Below are 18,228 nucleotides of genomic sequence, written 5' to 3' on the forward strand. Positions count from 1 at the left end.
AAAGAGTTAAACTAACTCTTAGGCTTGACTTGGTCTGTCTTGGCATGCTTGCTGCTTGTTGTTAAAAGCAATGCTACCCTAAATGGCACTGAGTTCTCGGGCTGCCGTTCAAACATTTTCTGGTTTATTCGAGCGACCTCACTTTCTAATTTGGATAGCCATCAAGAGATTACTAGGTAGGGATAAAGAATAATTCCTACTCGTCTTCACATCTTGCATCACATGAACAGCAAAATCATAGATTTTGTAGAATTAACAAATACTGGTGTGTGTAACTGAAAGAAAGGATGAGAATGTAATTTAATTAAGTTACATCACATTTGACTCCTGCTTCAACTGCAATTGTATCTACAGTTACCTTTTTATAGCTACATACTACAGTTTGTAGTTTGTAAAACATGTCATTTGAACATCATAATTTGCAGCGTAATGCACAATATTCACTTTTTAAATACTAATCTAGTACATATTCTGTGTTTTTTATTGAAAAGCAGGTATTATGTCCTTACTTTGATAAATGTCTAATATTCAGCTGTGACACGTCACGTGAAATTTTATGAACAGAAATAATGGAAAGCTTTGGTGCATTTTTGTCTGCAATCAGGTAGTAGTTTATATCAGGTACTGCCCTCAAATATATTTAGTTTTGGCCTTCCTCTGCTCCACACAAAACTCCAAGTGTGCCAGCAAGTATTTGTCAGGAACCAAACTGCAGATGCACAATTTGAGAATAGCTCATGTATAAAATATGGGCTGTATTTCTCAGTTCATCTCACATGTAAAATCATACATCTAGGAATTAAAAAAAAAAAATGCAGGCAAGCCTTACGAGAGAGAGGATTCTCCTCTGGGAATCAGATATAACATGAAAGACTTGGAGCTTTTAGGAAACCTGAGGTCCCACCATGGTGATAGGATAGAAGACGCCAGTATGTTCCTGGATATATAAAGAGGACGAAACTTCAGTAGGAGCAGAGAGGTTATGTATATCTCATTTTTACCTTGCAACTGCCGTGGCCATAGTCAAGCCCTGGTGACCACAGTTTAAGAAGAAAGTTTAAAAAAAATTGTACAGGCTCTAAAGAAAAGCTTTGGAAATGCCTAGTATTGTGGCAGGCACTTTATAGGGACTAATTCAAGAAGCTGAATCTGTTTGGCTTATCAAAGCAACAGAGTCTGGCTTGATCGTGGTGTGGATGCTGATGTGGTGAGCAGAACTGTGATAAGGGATACCTTTTGGAACCAACAACACATTTAACAAGAGCCAGTGGCTGCTGCTTGAATCTAGATGCAGAAACAAATGTTCCAATGTGTAAGGTAGGGCCTGGATGTTTCTTTTTTAAGGTGTGCCCTTATTCTAAGAGAAGTTAATTCAGGTAAGCCCTGTAGCGTATCGTAAGGAAGACAACAGACTAGATTATTAAAATCCTTCCCTTTGCAAATCTTTGAATTTTTCTATCTGTGTTGGAATTTGTTGGGGAAATTGACCTGATTGAATTGGCATCACCGTAAGTAGATTAAGACATTCTCAATATACTCAGGATAGTATTTCTATAATTTAAAAAAGACTAGGTTATTTTATTATCAGCTATTTTTCTCCTCTCAAGTGAAAAAAGTGAGGCTAAGTTTCTAGGTTTTATGATTGCTGACATTGGAAGAAATCCCAAATCACAGCATTGGCCATGGAATATTACCTCAGTCAGTAAGTTAGACCAGGGCAGTGTGCTTCAGGCAGGCTATAAATAAGGCAGTGAAATCATTGTTGACTAAAACTGACAGTTCAGTGACAGACAGTGATTATAGTATCAGTCTGATGCACTTTGTATAATATATAATTAGTACAGATAATCTCTTTAATATGGTGTAATGGGAGGGTGGGTAGCAAGACCTGACAGGTCACCAAGGCAGACAAGCTGTCGGATCTGAAGTTTTTCTTTATCTAGTACCTGCAGCCTATCTGTTCTGTGCAGAGTCTCAAACTATTGGTGAGAAACTGGAGGTGCATCATGAATGTTAGTTAATAAATATTAGCCTTCCTTGCTGTTACACATATTATCATTCTGGTAAGATTTTTATCTAATAAATTAACAATAAACATGTCAATAACTGAGTATAATGCAGGATTAACAATCATGTTCATGTAAATTTGTGTACTGAATAATTTTATAGAATAGTAGTGTTGTACATGTACGGTGTTTGTTGGAATTGGGGCTGTGAAGCATGAGGGTTGCTTTTGGAGTGGCTGGAAGATCCTTTTACACCTTTGTCGTGCTTTTCATGGTTTGGTTATTTTTATCGGTCAGGCTAAGAGTTTATTAAGGAGTGGTGTATTTTGTACTGCTATTAAAGATCAGTATAATTGATCTGCTGCTTATACAGAAAAACCTTTTCCAGGCTCTGCATTATAATAAAAATGCAGGTTGCAAAGGATGGTCAATATCCAAGTACAAGGAGGGAAAAGGTACTAGGACAAGGGTACAGAGGGGGAATTTGTACAGTGGAGGTGGCCAACCTGTGGGTTTTACTTACTGAATACTTTAATCAGCCTTTATACCTGGACTTTGTAACATGAAATGGGGGTGTACCGACATGAGAATTACTGGGACGTCTGACTCTGTTCCTGGCTGCGGGGAGAAACAGGGCAGCAGAGGCTGCCAAAGCCAGCGCTGTTGGACCGCTCCAAGACGCAGCTGTGTGATCAGCCCAGCCCCATCTTACAGCGGGCTTCCTGCAGACACAGAAGAGCCACTCAAAATGTCTCTTTCTTGCTGGTCTCCACTATAGAGAGTGCACAGTTTTGATTTTTTGATTTTAGTTCTGTTGGGGTTTTGATAGATGTGGTCTTGGAAGATTGGTTACCCATATTGTACATGCATGATTATTAATTTTTGCTTTCCTTGGCAATGCAGAACGTGAAATTTTTGTCAAACTGATGTGCTAAGCTGGAGAATGGCAGAGGTGAGAGTCATTTTGGCCATTTTAGCCCTCTGGGTCCTGTTCATTCATCTAAATCCCTATGCTAGGGGATTAGAGATTAAGGAGTACTGTGGTGGTCACCAAAACTGACAACAGAGCTCGTAATCGTGGCAATAGCCCAGTTACTACTGTGAGTACTAGAGTATTGTTTTCAACTCTGTTTTCTAATTCACATCTTCCCACAAAGAACGTTATCCTTGGATGAGTAATGGTAGTGGCATATGACCAGAAAAACACTTTCAAGAATAAAGGAGATCACAGGGTAGATTACCACATCAAAAGCAAAATTAGTTTGGAGGAAGTACAGGAGAAGCCTGCTGTCAGGGGTGTACTGGACCCGTATATGTATTGTAGAGCAATATACATCTCGGGAACGGTTCTATTCAAGGAAGGATGGAAGCATGCAGCATGTCACCCGCTTCGCTTGCCTGATTCACCATTAGTTTTTTTCCAAATTAAAGAAGTCTTTTCCTTCACAGTTCTGAAATTTCTTGACAATGTATACTGCTGATCTGGTCTAAGCAAAAAAGAAAGGTACGTGGACTATCAAGAAATCTAAACAATACTTAAGCATGTCATTAAGAAAAAACATGCTTATGGAATATAAATTTGAATTAAACCTCAGCTCAGTGTGTCAGATTTGATAGTTTCATGAACTAACATAAACAGGTTGCAATGCAAAGTCTGATGATTTACCTGGAAAAATAAAATTTAAACGCTTTTTTTTAAGGGCTGATTTAGAGTTTCAGACCTTTGCATGGTGTCTGGAGACTTAAATATTAATATTTAAATAGCGTAGTGAGGTTCTATAATGGAAGATGTTCTTGAACTATAGAATTACTGAAAGGTCTCTCAAAAGCTGCTGTCTATAAAGAGTTAAATTTCTTCTGTTTTTCAACAGTCTGGAAGCCACTTCAAAGATCTCTGTAAGTGGTAGCCTAGTACTGTGCCTGTTCCTCCTTTTCATTTGCCTCCTGAGAGTGTAGCTCAGGGTGAACCTTGTAATGTTGGAGAGTCTGTGCCATAGGTAAGGAAATGATGGGTTTTAAGCATGCAAGGGGAGAAGGAAATGATAGGCAAGGAAAGGAAGCAAATGCTCTGCAAGTACTTCTAGGCAAAAGAACATCGTTGTGCCTCTTACAGGGACAAAATTTTAGATGACCTTTTTCTTGCCAGACAATGAATTTAAAAACGTGTGAGACATGCGGGATCACGCCATGCTTGGGGAAAGCTGAGCTGGAAAGACTGGCCCAGTGGGGTGAAAGAAATGTACAGTGTTAAGAACTCAGCATAAAAACAGTCCAGATACGAAGCTTTTCAAACACGTAATACAGATGGATAGATTTCAATATGGAAAATCTGTTCTTGTGGTGAGAAACTACACTGTAACATGACATGATTTACAAACTGATTTTCCTCAGCCAAGAATACTTGAAAAAGTAACTACATAATGGCTTGTACATGCAGTTCTCTGGATCCTGCCACCCCCACCAGACATCTGCAAAGACAACTTCAGGTTACGAAGACCTTCTTCAGTTATGTTTTGATGTCACAGTTCCAATAGCTATGCAAAAGCAGTAACTGGCCAAGTCACTGGTGGCAGTCGCACCACTCCTCTGTATGAAGGGCTTTTGGAGGACAGGGCCATTAAAGCAGACAGAAAATAAGAGAATCAAGAAGAAGCGCCTTTATAAATCTTACCTTTCTTGGAGAGGGCTTCTGCTGCTGCTGCTCGAGATGTGCATCTTGCTCTCATTTGTTTCCTTACTGTTTCCTCTAGCATGTGTGCAGTCCTTGGATTAGCAAGTCACACAAGCAATGCGTATTAGGAAACTGCCTCCTGAAATAGTAGCCTTTCTCAAAACCCCAGCAGCTGGGCTATTTTAGCGTAGTGGGGAAGAGGGTAAGAGCGAGAAAATGGCAAGTGATCTTTAACACAGAATGTTGCCGGGGAGAAGTACATAGGTCACAGATTTTGTAAGATTAAGCAGATGTGGAAGGCTACAGACATTTGGATGAATAAGAAAACTGGATACGGACAGAGTGGAAGTGAATTTGTCTCAGGACAATTCTGCTTTTGACTCTAAATCATGCCACTCTTCGTCTCTGCAACAGGTACCTGATAGAGTTCCTGTACTGTTGAACTGGGGCCAATGTTATATGCTGCAGCATATCAAACGGTGAGAGGAAGAGCTGCAGAGCACGCTCGCTGCAATACCAAGATCAGAAAGGAGCAGTAGAGGGTCCTCTGAGTGTTAAATTTTTTTAAGCAACCTTGATAATGATTTGAGAGGGATATGCAGGGATTCTCCAATATTTCTAGCCTTTGAATATTTTTATTTTGTGGTAGCTAAAAAGTGATGACCTAGAGCAATAGTCTTTCTGTAGTCTTCCCTGATGATCAGGCAGCAGAATTTCCTGCTCAAAATTCAATTTTTTAAACTTTGGAATATCTTAGTTTCATAGACTGCAAAGCCTTTTATTATTTATTATGGACCAAAGTGATGTAATTCAAATCTGAAGCTGAGATCCCCCCAGTTTGGTTCAGCATTGCAGTTCAGTCCTCTCTTTACAAGGATTCAGCACATATTATAAATAGTCCAATAGTCATAGTATCTTTCTACTTGCTATTCCCTTACTAAAAAAGATGCTCAACTGCAATTACACACAGCATCCATTTCACGGCTGCTGTGTTGCAACTGTAACAACTGGCTTCTTACCTTACCATGACAGTCAATGAACCTCACAGGAGTAGTAGAAAACTTACAAAATAATTTCTCTGAAAGTAGCAGTTGATTATTAAGAGCAGCAATGTTGCTCATTTGGATACGAGTAACAACTGTTTAATTGTCCCAGAGCAGTGAGTTGGTCATTTGTGTTGTCTGGTTATTGTTTTTTATTCTCTCTTACATTACTGTCATTTATTTATTTGTTTCCAAGGACTCTGGCAGTTATAAAACATAATTGTCTTCTCTAAAAGCCATCCAAAACACATGACAGGAAGTTTATCTTCCCTAGAAGCATACAGATACTTAAAACCAGGCTGTCAGTGGAAATCCCGTGCTTTCATGTATATAACCTGCCGTTTGGAATCTTTTGACTGAATCTAGGTCATGTTATCTGTGAACATAATATTGCTAACAAAGGTACCCATGGCAAGTGAGTAAGGGAAACCTATTAGAGAAAGTTACGGTCACAGGGAGAGGGTAAGCATTTTAAATTTTAGGGTAATAAATATTTCTGTTTTTGTAATCTCAAAATATGAACCTACTCTCATTGAAAGAAGTGGCAACACACTTGTCAACTTGAGTGAAAGTAGGCTTAACGTCCTTGTTTTCACCCGGTGAATCTGCTAGGGCCATCCTGACTTTCCAATGTGACCGCCGACTAAATTACGTTATTTGTGTCTGAAGTTTTCTGGTTTCCATTCTGAAATAATGCTTTCAGCCTCTTTAGAACATTTCAAATCCAAGTGATCTCAAGTGTTTTACTGACTACTATGAGAATATATTAAAAAAATCACTTTACCTGCCAGCGAAATGCGCCTCTCAAAGAGACAGTACACAAAGCCCCTTAGCAGTCTCCACCCATAGTTTTAGCACATTTGAATAGGAAGTAAGGAATAATATTGTAGTTGATTGACTGCAGAAGGAATTATGGGAGGCTGGGAATTACTTACTGAAACTGGAATTTGGCCAGGGTGCCAAAATTGATGTTTGGTTTTTGCTTGCACTTTTTGTCGTTGATCCTATGTGATGTAAAATGCCAGCATTGCTAGCACTGAAACTGATTGTAATATACAGACCAAGGTCAAATAAAGACCGTCTGTATGCGACGATATATATGTGATGCTGATTTGGCCCCTTTGCTTTCTAATTAGGTCATCTGTTCAGATACGTGTTTAGGTTTTCTTCAAATATTGGGGGGGTTCTAGTCAGCTTTTTTTTTTTTTGCCTTAAACTGCTTTGCAGAGTGCAAATATGAGCAGCAGGTGCAAAGTACTTTAACCTTCTATTACTCTTATCTTCTTATTACACAGGACAGTCCAGAGCAGCCATGATACCTCCAAAACAGCCGAGGCAACCGAAGGGAGCTTTGGATGATGCCATTGCCTTCGGAGGACTAGTAGACCAGGAAACAATGAACAACTTGCAGCCAACACCACCTCCACTGCCAAAGAAAACAATTTTGAGAGCTAACACAGAGCCGACTCCCAGGGATCTCCAGAAGCAGGCTCTGGAGAACAACCTGTGCATCGTGGCCAATCCCACCTATGATATCGACACCAACTGGGAAGCAAGCAGCGCCTGCTCTTCAGCCAGCCTGGAGCTCAAGGTACTGGACAATGAGTCAGGAGATTCCTTGGACAGGCCTACAGAAAAACTAAGGGCAACCACCTCAGCAACTAACAGTGTTTCCAGCCTAACCACTATCAGTATTAAGGACCGCTGTTCCAATAGCATGGAGTCTCTAGCAGGGAGACGCATCTCGCAGACTAAGCAGGGCAAAGGTGTCCAGAAGCCACAAAGGCAAGCACTTTATCGAGGAATTGAGAACCGAGAAGAGGTGGTTGGTAAAATCCGAAGCCTTCATGCTGATTCACTGAAGAAGCTGGCACTTAAATGTGAAGACTTGTTCATGGCTGGACAAAAAGACCAGCTGCGATTCGGGGTGGACAGCTGGTCGGATTTCAGGCTAACCAGTGACAAGCCGTGCTGCGAGGCAGGCGATGCAGTTTACTACCCAGCTTCTTATGCAAAAGATCCTCTCAACAATTATGCAGTCAAGGTAAGAGGGGCATGAAAAAAAGTAACCCTAGACATCAGTGACAAAATGTAACAATAGCCATAATCTGCAGCACACCCAGTACTGTAGGTCCTACAAACGTAAATGCATGCCGCTTGCAGCAGCGCTGTGTGAAAAGTAAGATTCCCAAGACACACACCATGTGTGGCATTGCTATCTGCTGTTTAAGTTTCATCTGTTTTTACCGCAGCTCCAAAATTATTAAAACAAAATTCAACACAATTGTCTTTACCAGGGCCGTTATTTAATGAAATATTGACGAGAAAGCTGTATTATTTTAACATGTGTCAGCAGTTTTTTGGAAACTTGCAATAACAAAATCCTTTGGCTCATCTGCATCCAAATGATACTAAATCATCATTTTTAGTTAGGAAAGATTTTAAACTTTTCCATGCTTAGAGCCATGTAATTTTAAATGTAAATTTTAGGCTAATATATCTTTATGTTCCCATACAAGGTCTTGTATTTTCACCAGTGTTCATTACCAGCCTTTCAAAAGCTCTGTCTAGCCGTCAATGTTGCCCTCTAAGCTATTTAAAAAAAAAAAAAAAAAAAGTGGAACTTGTCAGTGTTAGTTTTGTGGCCTTTTACTAAACAAACAATTGGTTTGTGTCTAGTTTATTCTTCAGCTAACACAGAAAAGAAATCAGATTTACTAGATTTACCGCTAATATATTACTGAATAGTTGGCAGCTCTCTCACTAGATGTTGTTACTTTATGGGCTTTTATGTAGGTAATTCTTTCTGAGCGCTGTATCTCTAAAGTTCTCAGTGCTTATCTGGTAGGACGATAGTGAGAAAGACAGTCAAGATTGAGATTCATAGCTCTGTCAGGCTTCCTGTGTGACCTTGAGCAAATCATTGAACTTATGACTCCTTGTTGAAACTGAGAGAAAACATCTATTACCCAACACAGGTGTGTGAGGCTGAATTGATTATTGCTTATAGAGCATGTTGACATTCTCAGAAAGGTAGTGCTTTACAGCAACAAAACGTTGTTACAACTGGTATGTTCTTCTGAAACTTGGAAAGGCATCTTTTTTAAGGCAGATCGGTGGGCATAACCATTTATATTTCTTTTTGAAAAGATGTGAAATGAAATACAAATGTCTTGTGGATCCACATCCAGTGGTACGAAACAGCCGAGAACCAGACCGTGAATATATCTGGCAATCTACGCTGGTTGCAGAATCAGCAGTCTGGCATTACTCAGTTTGGGTTGGTTTTTTGTTTTAATACAATGATGCAAAAATGGTTGCTTCTAGGACCCAAAGTGGTATTTTCTTATATAATTTAAACTGTGGTTACTGGATTTTTTTCCTCCTATAATCAGTTATGGTACATTTCAACTTTGTCTTAACATTTGCCCCTAAGCTGATCTTTGACTTAGAAGTCATCAGTCTAGGATAAGAGTTCTACAAAATCTCGTAACAACAGATTGCTCTTACATCACACACAAATTTGGGGAATTTAGCTTTAACAAATATACCAGTTTTACTTACTATCATGGGGATTTTTTTGTGTGAGCCAAAATACATAATTATCTGCCTCCAGCAAATAAGCTATGTATTCCTCACATTTTAAATCCGTTGTCCCCAAAACAGGATGGCAAAAATAGTGAGATTAAAATTACTGGTGTGCCTAGTGAGTCCAAAATACACTCTGGCTGTTATTTTTGATCAAGTCTTAGAAATACATTTTGAAAATGTATATGGAGCCACATCTTTGGGCAGTGTAAATTTTACATAGTTCTTCTGAGTTTTGTAGAACTACCCAAGCGACACCGTCTAACAATTCAGACACTTCATAGGTTCTATGATTTTAATATTAGATTTGTGAAGAAAAAGCGGTAATGGGATTTTTTAAATTATTATTCCTCTTTGCAGAAAAGAAGAGATTCACCCCCAAACGGTGTTAAGAGTCTTAATGCATAAGCAACCAAAAAAAAAAAAAAAAGTTTTAATAGTGTATCTCCAAAAGTAGAATTACAAAAGCACTGTTAAAAATTAAGGTTTAACCATTTGACTACTGTTGAAGAATGAGCTTTCTGTGCAGCTTTACATTCTGGTGGTGTCACCGGCAAAAGATGCTCTGATAAATTTGGTGGAGAACGAGCACAACCTGTTCTGTTGGTGTGGATATTGGAGAAAACATTGTTTATAGGAGTGTGTTGTTTCAAAGCATTGTATTATGCTTTTTGCTTCGCTCTTACCTAATCTGCTAGTAAACATCCTGTGAAAAAAAGTTGCAGGAAGCCATGTAGAAATTATTTTGACTGAAACATTACAAATAAAAACAGTAAATAAGTCATGATGAGAAAACTACTTTTCCAAATGGAAGAAAAAAAGAAGTTCCCTTACCAGAGAGGTTTCTATAAAATTCCAGTCCCTGAGGTATTTTTCCTTCACTAAGTGCAGTACCACCTACTAAGTAGTTGGTAGATCTGGGACAATATGGATAAACATTCCCCTGAAACCACAGTCTTATCAGTAATTCCAAATATGTAGTGGAAAGGTTACACTAAAGTAAAAGCAGCAGAGTGCACCAGCTTTTTCTGCAAAGCGGATTGGGTGAGTTCAATTCTTAGTATCTCTACGCAGACTGAATAAGGCTGCGATGTGGCAGAGATCTTTACCAAAAAAATACTCTGAGTAATATTTAACATGAGTTTAATTACTGTGTCAGTGATATGGAGGAAACTACTTCCACTTTCAGTATTGAACTCTCAAGGAAATTGCTGTCATAGAGAGACACAGATAGAAATGATGATTCAGAGTCCACACGGAACAATGCAGACATAAAAAACCAGCAGGGTTACGGCTTGCAGTATGTGTTCTGGCCGTGGGCACGTGGTGCAATGCAGTTCAGGTAGGATAACAGGAATTGCAAAGGTGCAAACAAACAGCTCAAAAGCAGCAGTTAAAGATTTATTGCTTTGGTTGCTACAGGCCAGCAGAAGTTCTTCTAGCAGAAAAACCTTAGGATTTCTGCTAAGGTTCCTGTCCTGAGTATAAAAGAGAGCAATGCAGAAGTAAATCGTATTGGGCTGAATTTGGCTGACAGTTATTTTCTAGTTGTTTAGTTTGTCACAATGTGCTAAGATTGTTTTTTGGTAATTCGGTTTCCTAGTGGACCTTCTTGGCAGAAGTGTTATTAAAGGTCATCCCAGAACTTCATGCTTCAGATCAAACTAAAGCTATGTACGTTAAACTTTTAGCCCGTTCTGAGTTCAGTCACAGCAGAGTAGAATTCGGTATTTTGGGACATCGTTAAAAAGTCAAAGCTCTATTCCAAGGCCAGATCAAGAAAATGAGGTCAATCAGAAATCAAACTGGCCTCCTTGGAAAACAAGGTTGTGCCAAGAACAAGCTATCAATTTGGGATTAGCAAGCTTTCATTCTATGCAGAATTTCATTTGCAGTTGTCCCTCTGTGCAATACAACAAAGTAGCACAGATGGTGCAGTCTTTGTGATCTTCTGTCTTTCTCATTTTCAGCACTTGTAAATTCATTTCCCACAATGTTCATCTTACTTTAAGTTCACTGATGCCCTGTAAAATGCATAGGACAGAGTGGAAATGAGATTCCCTGCTGGTAAAGTGGAAGTCAGCTGATGGCACAGTAGGCTACTGGACTCATAAAGGAAAAAATAAAAGCTAATGCAGATCAGGTTTTAGAAGCTCTGAAACATTAAAATCTTGCTGTTAAGGATGGGGTCCAGGCAGGGGGATTTGAATGGCAGGATATAAAGAAACCTGTCCTGTCCCTATAAACATGATGGAAGTTTAGTTTGTATGGATGCACTAAAGAAAAGATTCATGATGACAGTGCGTTCCAGTGAAAAGGAAGACAGAAACTTTCTGTTCCTTCCTACTCGTATCTCTCCTTTTTTTTCTTACTGCTTTCTTGCATCCTGTGGAAGGGCTTTTTACCAGCATTGCTTCATCGTTGAACAACCAGCTCTTTATCAGCTTTAGAAATAAGGCTTGCCAAGCCCTTATCAACACCTTTCTTTCAGCTATTATCACATACCATATCTTCATAGCTCAGCTGATTGTACTTCATTAAAGCAAATAGTAAATGACTGATCGATCCTACTTTCTGTTAGTGTTTTAGTAGAAGTATTTTCACCTTTTTCTTTTCCTGTGCCCAGAAATAGGAATTCAACATATTATATATGTAAAAGGCAGCAGGGTTTCTGTGGTATTTTAGAGCAGATGACTGGAACAGACAAAAGCTTTAAAAATCATGCGAAGAAAACTGGGCTGTGTATTTACTCACAGTTTTGACATGGAATTAACTGTCACAAACAGAAAAGCAGCTCTGTATCCACTCCATCTATTCATCACAAGTAGTCTACAACACTACCTAATGAGGCCATCAAATTTCACAATTTGTTCCCTAAATCTTTTCAAATGTAAATATAGGCTTTGGCTACATAACTTACTCTAACTCAAAGCATTTTGCAAATTTTACATCTTGGTCATTCGGATGATAGTTTTAGGTGATAATGAAGTTATTACCTTATAAAATGGTAGGCTGAGCATTATTATCCATTAATAGTATTAAACACTAGCATTCACTACTCTGTTGCAAAATGGTAATTAAAATAAGAGTTCTGAGTAGAAGCCGCAACTCAGAAAATTATAAAATAGTACAAGAAGTTTGTCAGTAAATTAAATTTACATTCTATATACTGTCTTTGAACAGATCAATAAGAAAACTATCCATATACTTCCCTGTGCCAAAAAAGTGTAAGTGTCCAAAAGCCACCACCACTATTGGGCACTAAGAGATTTTTTTTTTTTTCTTTATTTCGTTATCTTTAACAGCAGAATAAAGAGGGGGGAAACTGTAGTCATGAATGCAGTCATTTTAGTATTGATTTTAATCCTAATACTATTTAGTCTTTAATTTCTGTTTTGTTGATATAAAGAGAGGAGTCTGAAACAAAAATTCATATATAAGAACTGACATTGGGGAAAGTTTGGCTCTGCTCTGGGTTCAGACTTTAGAGTGGACTCCGCTCTGAAGGTTTTCATGAACCACAGTAACGGTGGAGTTGTTAATGTGACTTGTTCACCCTGGGAAGTGTTAAGGGATCATTACATATAAAGCTCTGTTCTGCTTGATCCTGGGGAGGTCTTAACTAGAATACTGTATTCATTATTGGGTGCCACTCTTCAGAAAGATGTCATAAACAGGGAGAATCCGGAAAAGAGCAACAAGAATCAGAGGGTTAGGAATAAAGATAGGAGGAATGAGGGCTGGTTACTTTCAAAAAAGAGAACAGTGTAAAGGGGAAAAGTTACCTTTTCCCAAGTGTAAAGGTGTAATGTTAAAGGATGGGAATCAATAATTTTTAATATCAGCCAGGAGAAGGGCTATCAGTTTAATTCAAAGTAAAACAGACTTGGGATTGAATAGCAGGAAGAAAGAGAAAGGAGAAGATAGAGAAGGACAACTCTCTTTTGGGACATTTTTGGTAGGTTGGAAAGGCATTTCTTAGGAATGATCCAGCTGGCAACACGCAGAGCTGATTTGCCTTGCAGGCCAATTCTGCAGCCTCGGAGGAAAAGGGAATGGGTGCAAAGGCGGCGTTGTCCTCCCTAATAGCTGAACCCCTGTTGGTGCACGGCCAGTCGTTTCTAATTTAGAAGGAAGCATTACCACCTCCACAGAGGCCTGTGACAGTGTGCTTTTATACTACCACAGCTCTAGGATTGGCAGTATTTTCTAAAATGAGCCAACCAAGGCTGATTTTGAGAGGTGCAAAGCCAATTATCCCCTGTTATTTTAATTGAAATTCCAGTAATAAATTTGAGAGCCCTTTTCTGAAGTAAGTAGGAAAAAGTAGCTGCCTTGGACTAACTTTACAAACTAGCAGTAAGTCTCGATTCCTTTGCTTTTCTTTTTCTATAGGTCAGGAGAAATCCTCTTCATAAACCTTTAAGAAGGCCTTGTATTCACTAAATTGAGAAGTATTGTTTTAAGAGCAAATACTCTGTGGATTATATACTCCTAATAGAATATCATTTTTAGGTGGCAGGTAGCATTAGAAAACTTCTGTGGGTAACGTGAAATATAGTACAATAGCTAGGGGCAAGTGCTTTTTTGCACTTTTCTTACCAGCAGGTAAGCTTGACCTTAAAATTAAACTGTTTCAGAATGAGTTTCTATTTTGGATTAGGTCAGTTAAGTATTTTTAAAACCTAAAGGCTGGATTACAACACAGTGGACCTTTTCTGCAGTTGGAATTGATTATGCCCATGGCTGTCTGTACAAGAAAAAGACCACGGACTTGAAGGCCATAAAAGACAAAACTCTTCTACTTTTCCTTAATAGCTGTTCTCGCAGTTAGATTTGATACACACTGGTAGGGTCTACCCAAGTTTTCTACTTCTGTCTTCTGTGCAGTATTAAGTATTTAATAAATCTGGGGACTTCAGTCTCCAAGACAATCAGCTGACATTTTCTTTCCATATATAATTCAAAGGTTAATGCTGTATTTCTACTGCATTTGTTTAAACTTTTGTAGCACTTGAGAGAAGTGGGGGGGCACTTTCCATTGGTAACTCACTTCACTTCTAACAGTATAAAATACATTTGAAAATTTAAATTTTTAAGAGCCACTGTACAAAGAAGGTAACTATCAACGTTTCCAGAAAATGATGACGTTCTTATTTTAAATAGAATTGACTGGTACATGCATTTTCAAATTTGTTTGTGCGTCGCAGTTATAAACAGGCCTTAAGCTATAGTGTACATAATATGTAGGGAAATTTAAATGCTTGTGATGTATGGAAATACACACTGTATCAAAGATAAGAGGACAGTCAAAATACTGTTACTACTTGTGTCTACTTTCATATGATTATCTGACAATGCACTTTCCTGATCAATAAGCATAAAAGACTAAACCTCCCATTAAACTGTATGTTTCTTAACCACATAAGCACATAAAAGATGAAAAACTTTTCTTCTCTCTCAGTGAAAGTTAGGTTTCTAACTTACCCTACATCAGTTCCTGAGAAGGGGAAAAATGAGGAACGGGGAGACAAGTCACCGTATGCTTATATTCAGGGCTAGTATGAGATCTGGGCTCCTTGGTGGTTGTGACTGTGTAGAACTAGTGCTGACGTTTACTAACCTAAGTTATTTGGCTTTCAGAGGTGAGCGAAAGGAAGCTGTAACTTCATCTGAAGAGAGACGTCTTCCTATTTTCTTTTCCTCTGAGCGTTGCAGTTAAGACTTGTTGGTGCATTATACCAACTGAATATTTAGGCTCTAACCTTGTAAAGATTAAAACATACGCTCAACCTCAGACGTTTTGAACGATCTCACTAAAGTCAGTAGAGCTAAGGTTAATATGCAAGGTCAACAAGCCTGAGTGTGTGTAGGGCTGTAATTTTCATCAGTAAATGCCTTAGAACAGAGTCCCTAACAGAGGTTGTCCAGTGGCTGTTGTAACGGGGTTGGAGCTGCCACTTGTTATGGCAGTAAAAACAATTAATAAGGATAATTATTATGGTGATAATGTAAGTATCAACAAGATATTTCTGGACAGAAATTAAACACGGCTATATAGGGCAAAATAAAAACACATACTTGGGACCTTGACAAATGACTGAAAGCAATTAAGGTACCATGTTGTAATGAGTTTCCATTCATCCCCTGAGCCACAGCAAGTATGCTTGCCAGCAGCCCCTGCCATGCACACACACACCCCTCACTGCAGACACGAGGTGTTAACCTGATGCAGCTGCAGCTAACAGATTGCAGTTTCCAATTACAGTGGGCAAGGAGCGTGCATGCAGTCGCTTAACTCAGCTGACAGGTGGTAACTTGTTACGCTGTGCTAACTCAGTCATGTGCAACCGTTTGATCATATCCTCAATTATTCTATGCATGTTTCTTTGTATCTCCTATTGCTATTGATTATTTTTATCTTGTTCAAGCTTCACACAAAGCTGAGAGAACACGAAATAAAATGATATGGATAAACAAGTACCTCTAAAGTAAGCTTCGCTGTGAATTTACCACATATCAGCTGCTATTCTGACTAAAAGCACAACCTGCCTGAACTGTATTTTCCATTGAATCATACGTGCACAGGGGGAGCTGCCTACACATACTGGTCTGCAGTTGCTTACTATGCAATGGAAACTGTTCATGTGCCTTAAGATAAGTCTGCCAAGGTCAGTTCAGTAAAAAATTTCTCAGTGCTTTGTATTTAGGGCTAGATGTGGATACCCATCAACAAGGTACTTTTTTTTTTTTTTAAGAATATAGAATTTACAAATTTAAGAGCTGTGTTATGTCTGTCCTGTTTATTTTCTTCCCCCAGATTTGCAAGAGTAAAGCTAAGGAATCCCAGCAGTATTATCACAGCCTATCTATCCGGCAGAGTCTGGCTATCAACTTTAACATCCAGCAGGACTGTGGCCATTTCCTTGCTGAAGTGCCAGTTCGTCTCCTTCCATGGGAGGATGCTGATGCACCAGAGGCGGAAGAAGAGGAGCAGGAAGAAGAGGAGGAAGAGCCTGAGCAAAAGAACAGGGACACTCCTTCCAGTACAGAGGCTTCACAGAAAGACAGCTCAAGCAACCAGGGGACCATCAGCAAGCCACGCAGCCGTGTTGTGGTCATCACTCGGGAGGTCCCATACTTAACGGTGGCCGACTTTGTGCGAGAATCTGCACCCCGCCATGCAAAAAGCCCAGATTTGTATGAGAGGCAGGTCTGTCTACTCCTTTTACAGCTGTGTTTGGGCCTGGAGCACCTGAAACCCTATCATATCACACACTGTGATCTGCGGTTAGAGAACCTGCTGCTGGTTCATTCCAGACCAGGAGGCAGCCCTCTGAGCTCTGAGTCCATGGAGCCCAGTCCCAACACTGCTTGCCCAGCCAGATTAATAGTGAGCAATTTCTCCCAGGCCAAGCAGAAGAGTCATATGGTGGATCCTGAGGTCCTACGGGATCAGTCCCGCCTGGCTCCAGAAATCATCACTGCAACACAGTACAAAAAGTGTGATGAGTTCCAGACTGGCATCCTCATCTATGAAATGCTGCACTTACCCAATCCCTTTGATGAGAATCCAGAGCTGAAGGAGAAGGAGTATACTCGTGCTGATCTCCCCAAGATCCCTTGCCGTTCCCTCTACTCGCAAGGGCTTCAACAACTTGCCAGCTGCCTGCTGAATCCCAACCCTTCAGAGAGGATCCTGATATCAGAAGCCAAGGGAATCCTTCAGTGTCTGCTTTGGGGTCCACGTGAGGACTTGTTCCATGCTCTAAGTACATCTTCCAACCCTGCCCGGAGAGATGCTGTACTTCAGAACTGGCTAGATATCAAAAGGACGCTGCTGATGATCAAGTTTGCAGAGAAGTCCTTGGACAGGGACTGTGGAGTTATCCTGGAAGACTGGCTTTGTTGTCAGTATCTGGCTTTTGCCACTATAGAATCACTTCATCGCATTGTGAGAATCATGCAGCAGCACTAGTTTGTAGAGCCTGTTGCTTTTCATGAAGCACCCCCACCTCCACCCCAGCCCTCACTCCAGCTTGCCCTAGGGCTCACACTTTGTGCAAGTGTTAAGAAATAGCCTAGATCTCAAAGCCAGCAACTCTGAGCAAATAGGTTCTAATAGGAGAAACTACATCCTGTACCCAATATGACAGAAACTTTTCTTTTTTGACAGGCCTGTTAGGGATTGATTATATATACATGACTGCATTTGGATCAGACAGTATGTAACTTGATTAATATCTGGCTGAAAAGGAGAGCAAACTTTGATACCACTACTTCTACCACTGCAGTAAATAAGTTGCCCTCCTCTTCTGGGTAGTTTCTGTCATTTCTGTATGTAGCATTGGTTAGTGAATAGCAGTGACCATAAGCAGAAACGGATTAGTTGTAACTGTGAGATGAATGATCCACCATGCAACAAAACACTCATTTGCTTCCATTCCGCATACCACGCAAAATTTTCTCTCAGCATAGTCCCCCACAAGCGCGCTGGACTCCCCTTTCCTTGGGTCTCAGCCAAACAGATTCTGATCTTTCTCTTAGACTTTACACCACCTTTTTTCCCCTGCCCAGGGGTGGTTATCCTGCTGACTGTGGCGAGTGTCCGTGGGCCGTAAAAATCTGCGTTCAGTCCTCTTCCCTTCTCCACTGCCTCTGACTCACTGCCTACCCCTGTCCTTTCCAGCCACAGATCCGTGATTTCAACAATGCTGCCTGAATCAGACCATTACCCTTAGCTTAAGACCTCTGCGTTAAAAAGCAGAATATGCACACTTTGTCTTTGCCATTTCCTACATGACATTCACCAGTCTGGACTGTTAACGTACTGTAGCTGTAACCATGTTTATATAAGAACAATACAACACACAGTGGGCAATTGAAATTCCCCTTCCACCGCAAAAGACACTAAAACCTG

General features: G+C 39.8%; 1 protein-coding gene across 1 annotated transcript in view; it reads left to right on the top strand.

Annotated features, from left to right (window-relative positions):
- PEAK1 (pseudopodium-enriched atypical kinase 1) overlaps positions 1-17,286 on the top strand; it is a 32,552-nt gene extending 15,266 nt beyond the window's left edge. The window contains exons 3-4 of the mRNA XM_010292846.1: positions 7,016-7,764; positions 16,129-17,286. Of these exons, the coding sequence (XP_010291148.1) occupies positions 7,016-7,764; positions 16,129-17,286 (1,907 nt within the window). The remainder of the gene's footprint in view (positions 1-7,015; positions 7,765-16,128) is intronic.
- Positions 17,287-18,228: the final 942 nt, after the last annotated feature.

This window comes from Phaethon lepturus, unplaced genomic scaffold, assembly GCF_000687285.1.
Source record: "Phaethon lepturus isolate BGI_N335 unplaced genomic scaffold, ASM68728v1 scaffold43328, whole genome shotgun sequence".
NCBI lineage: Eukaryota > Metazoa > Chordata > Aves > Phaethontiformes > Phaethontidae > Phaethon > Phaethon lepturus.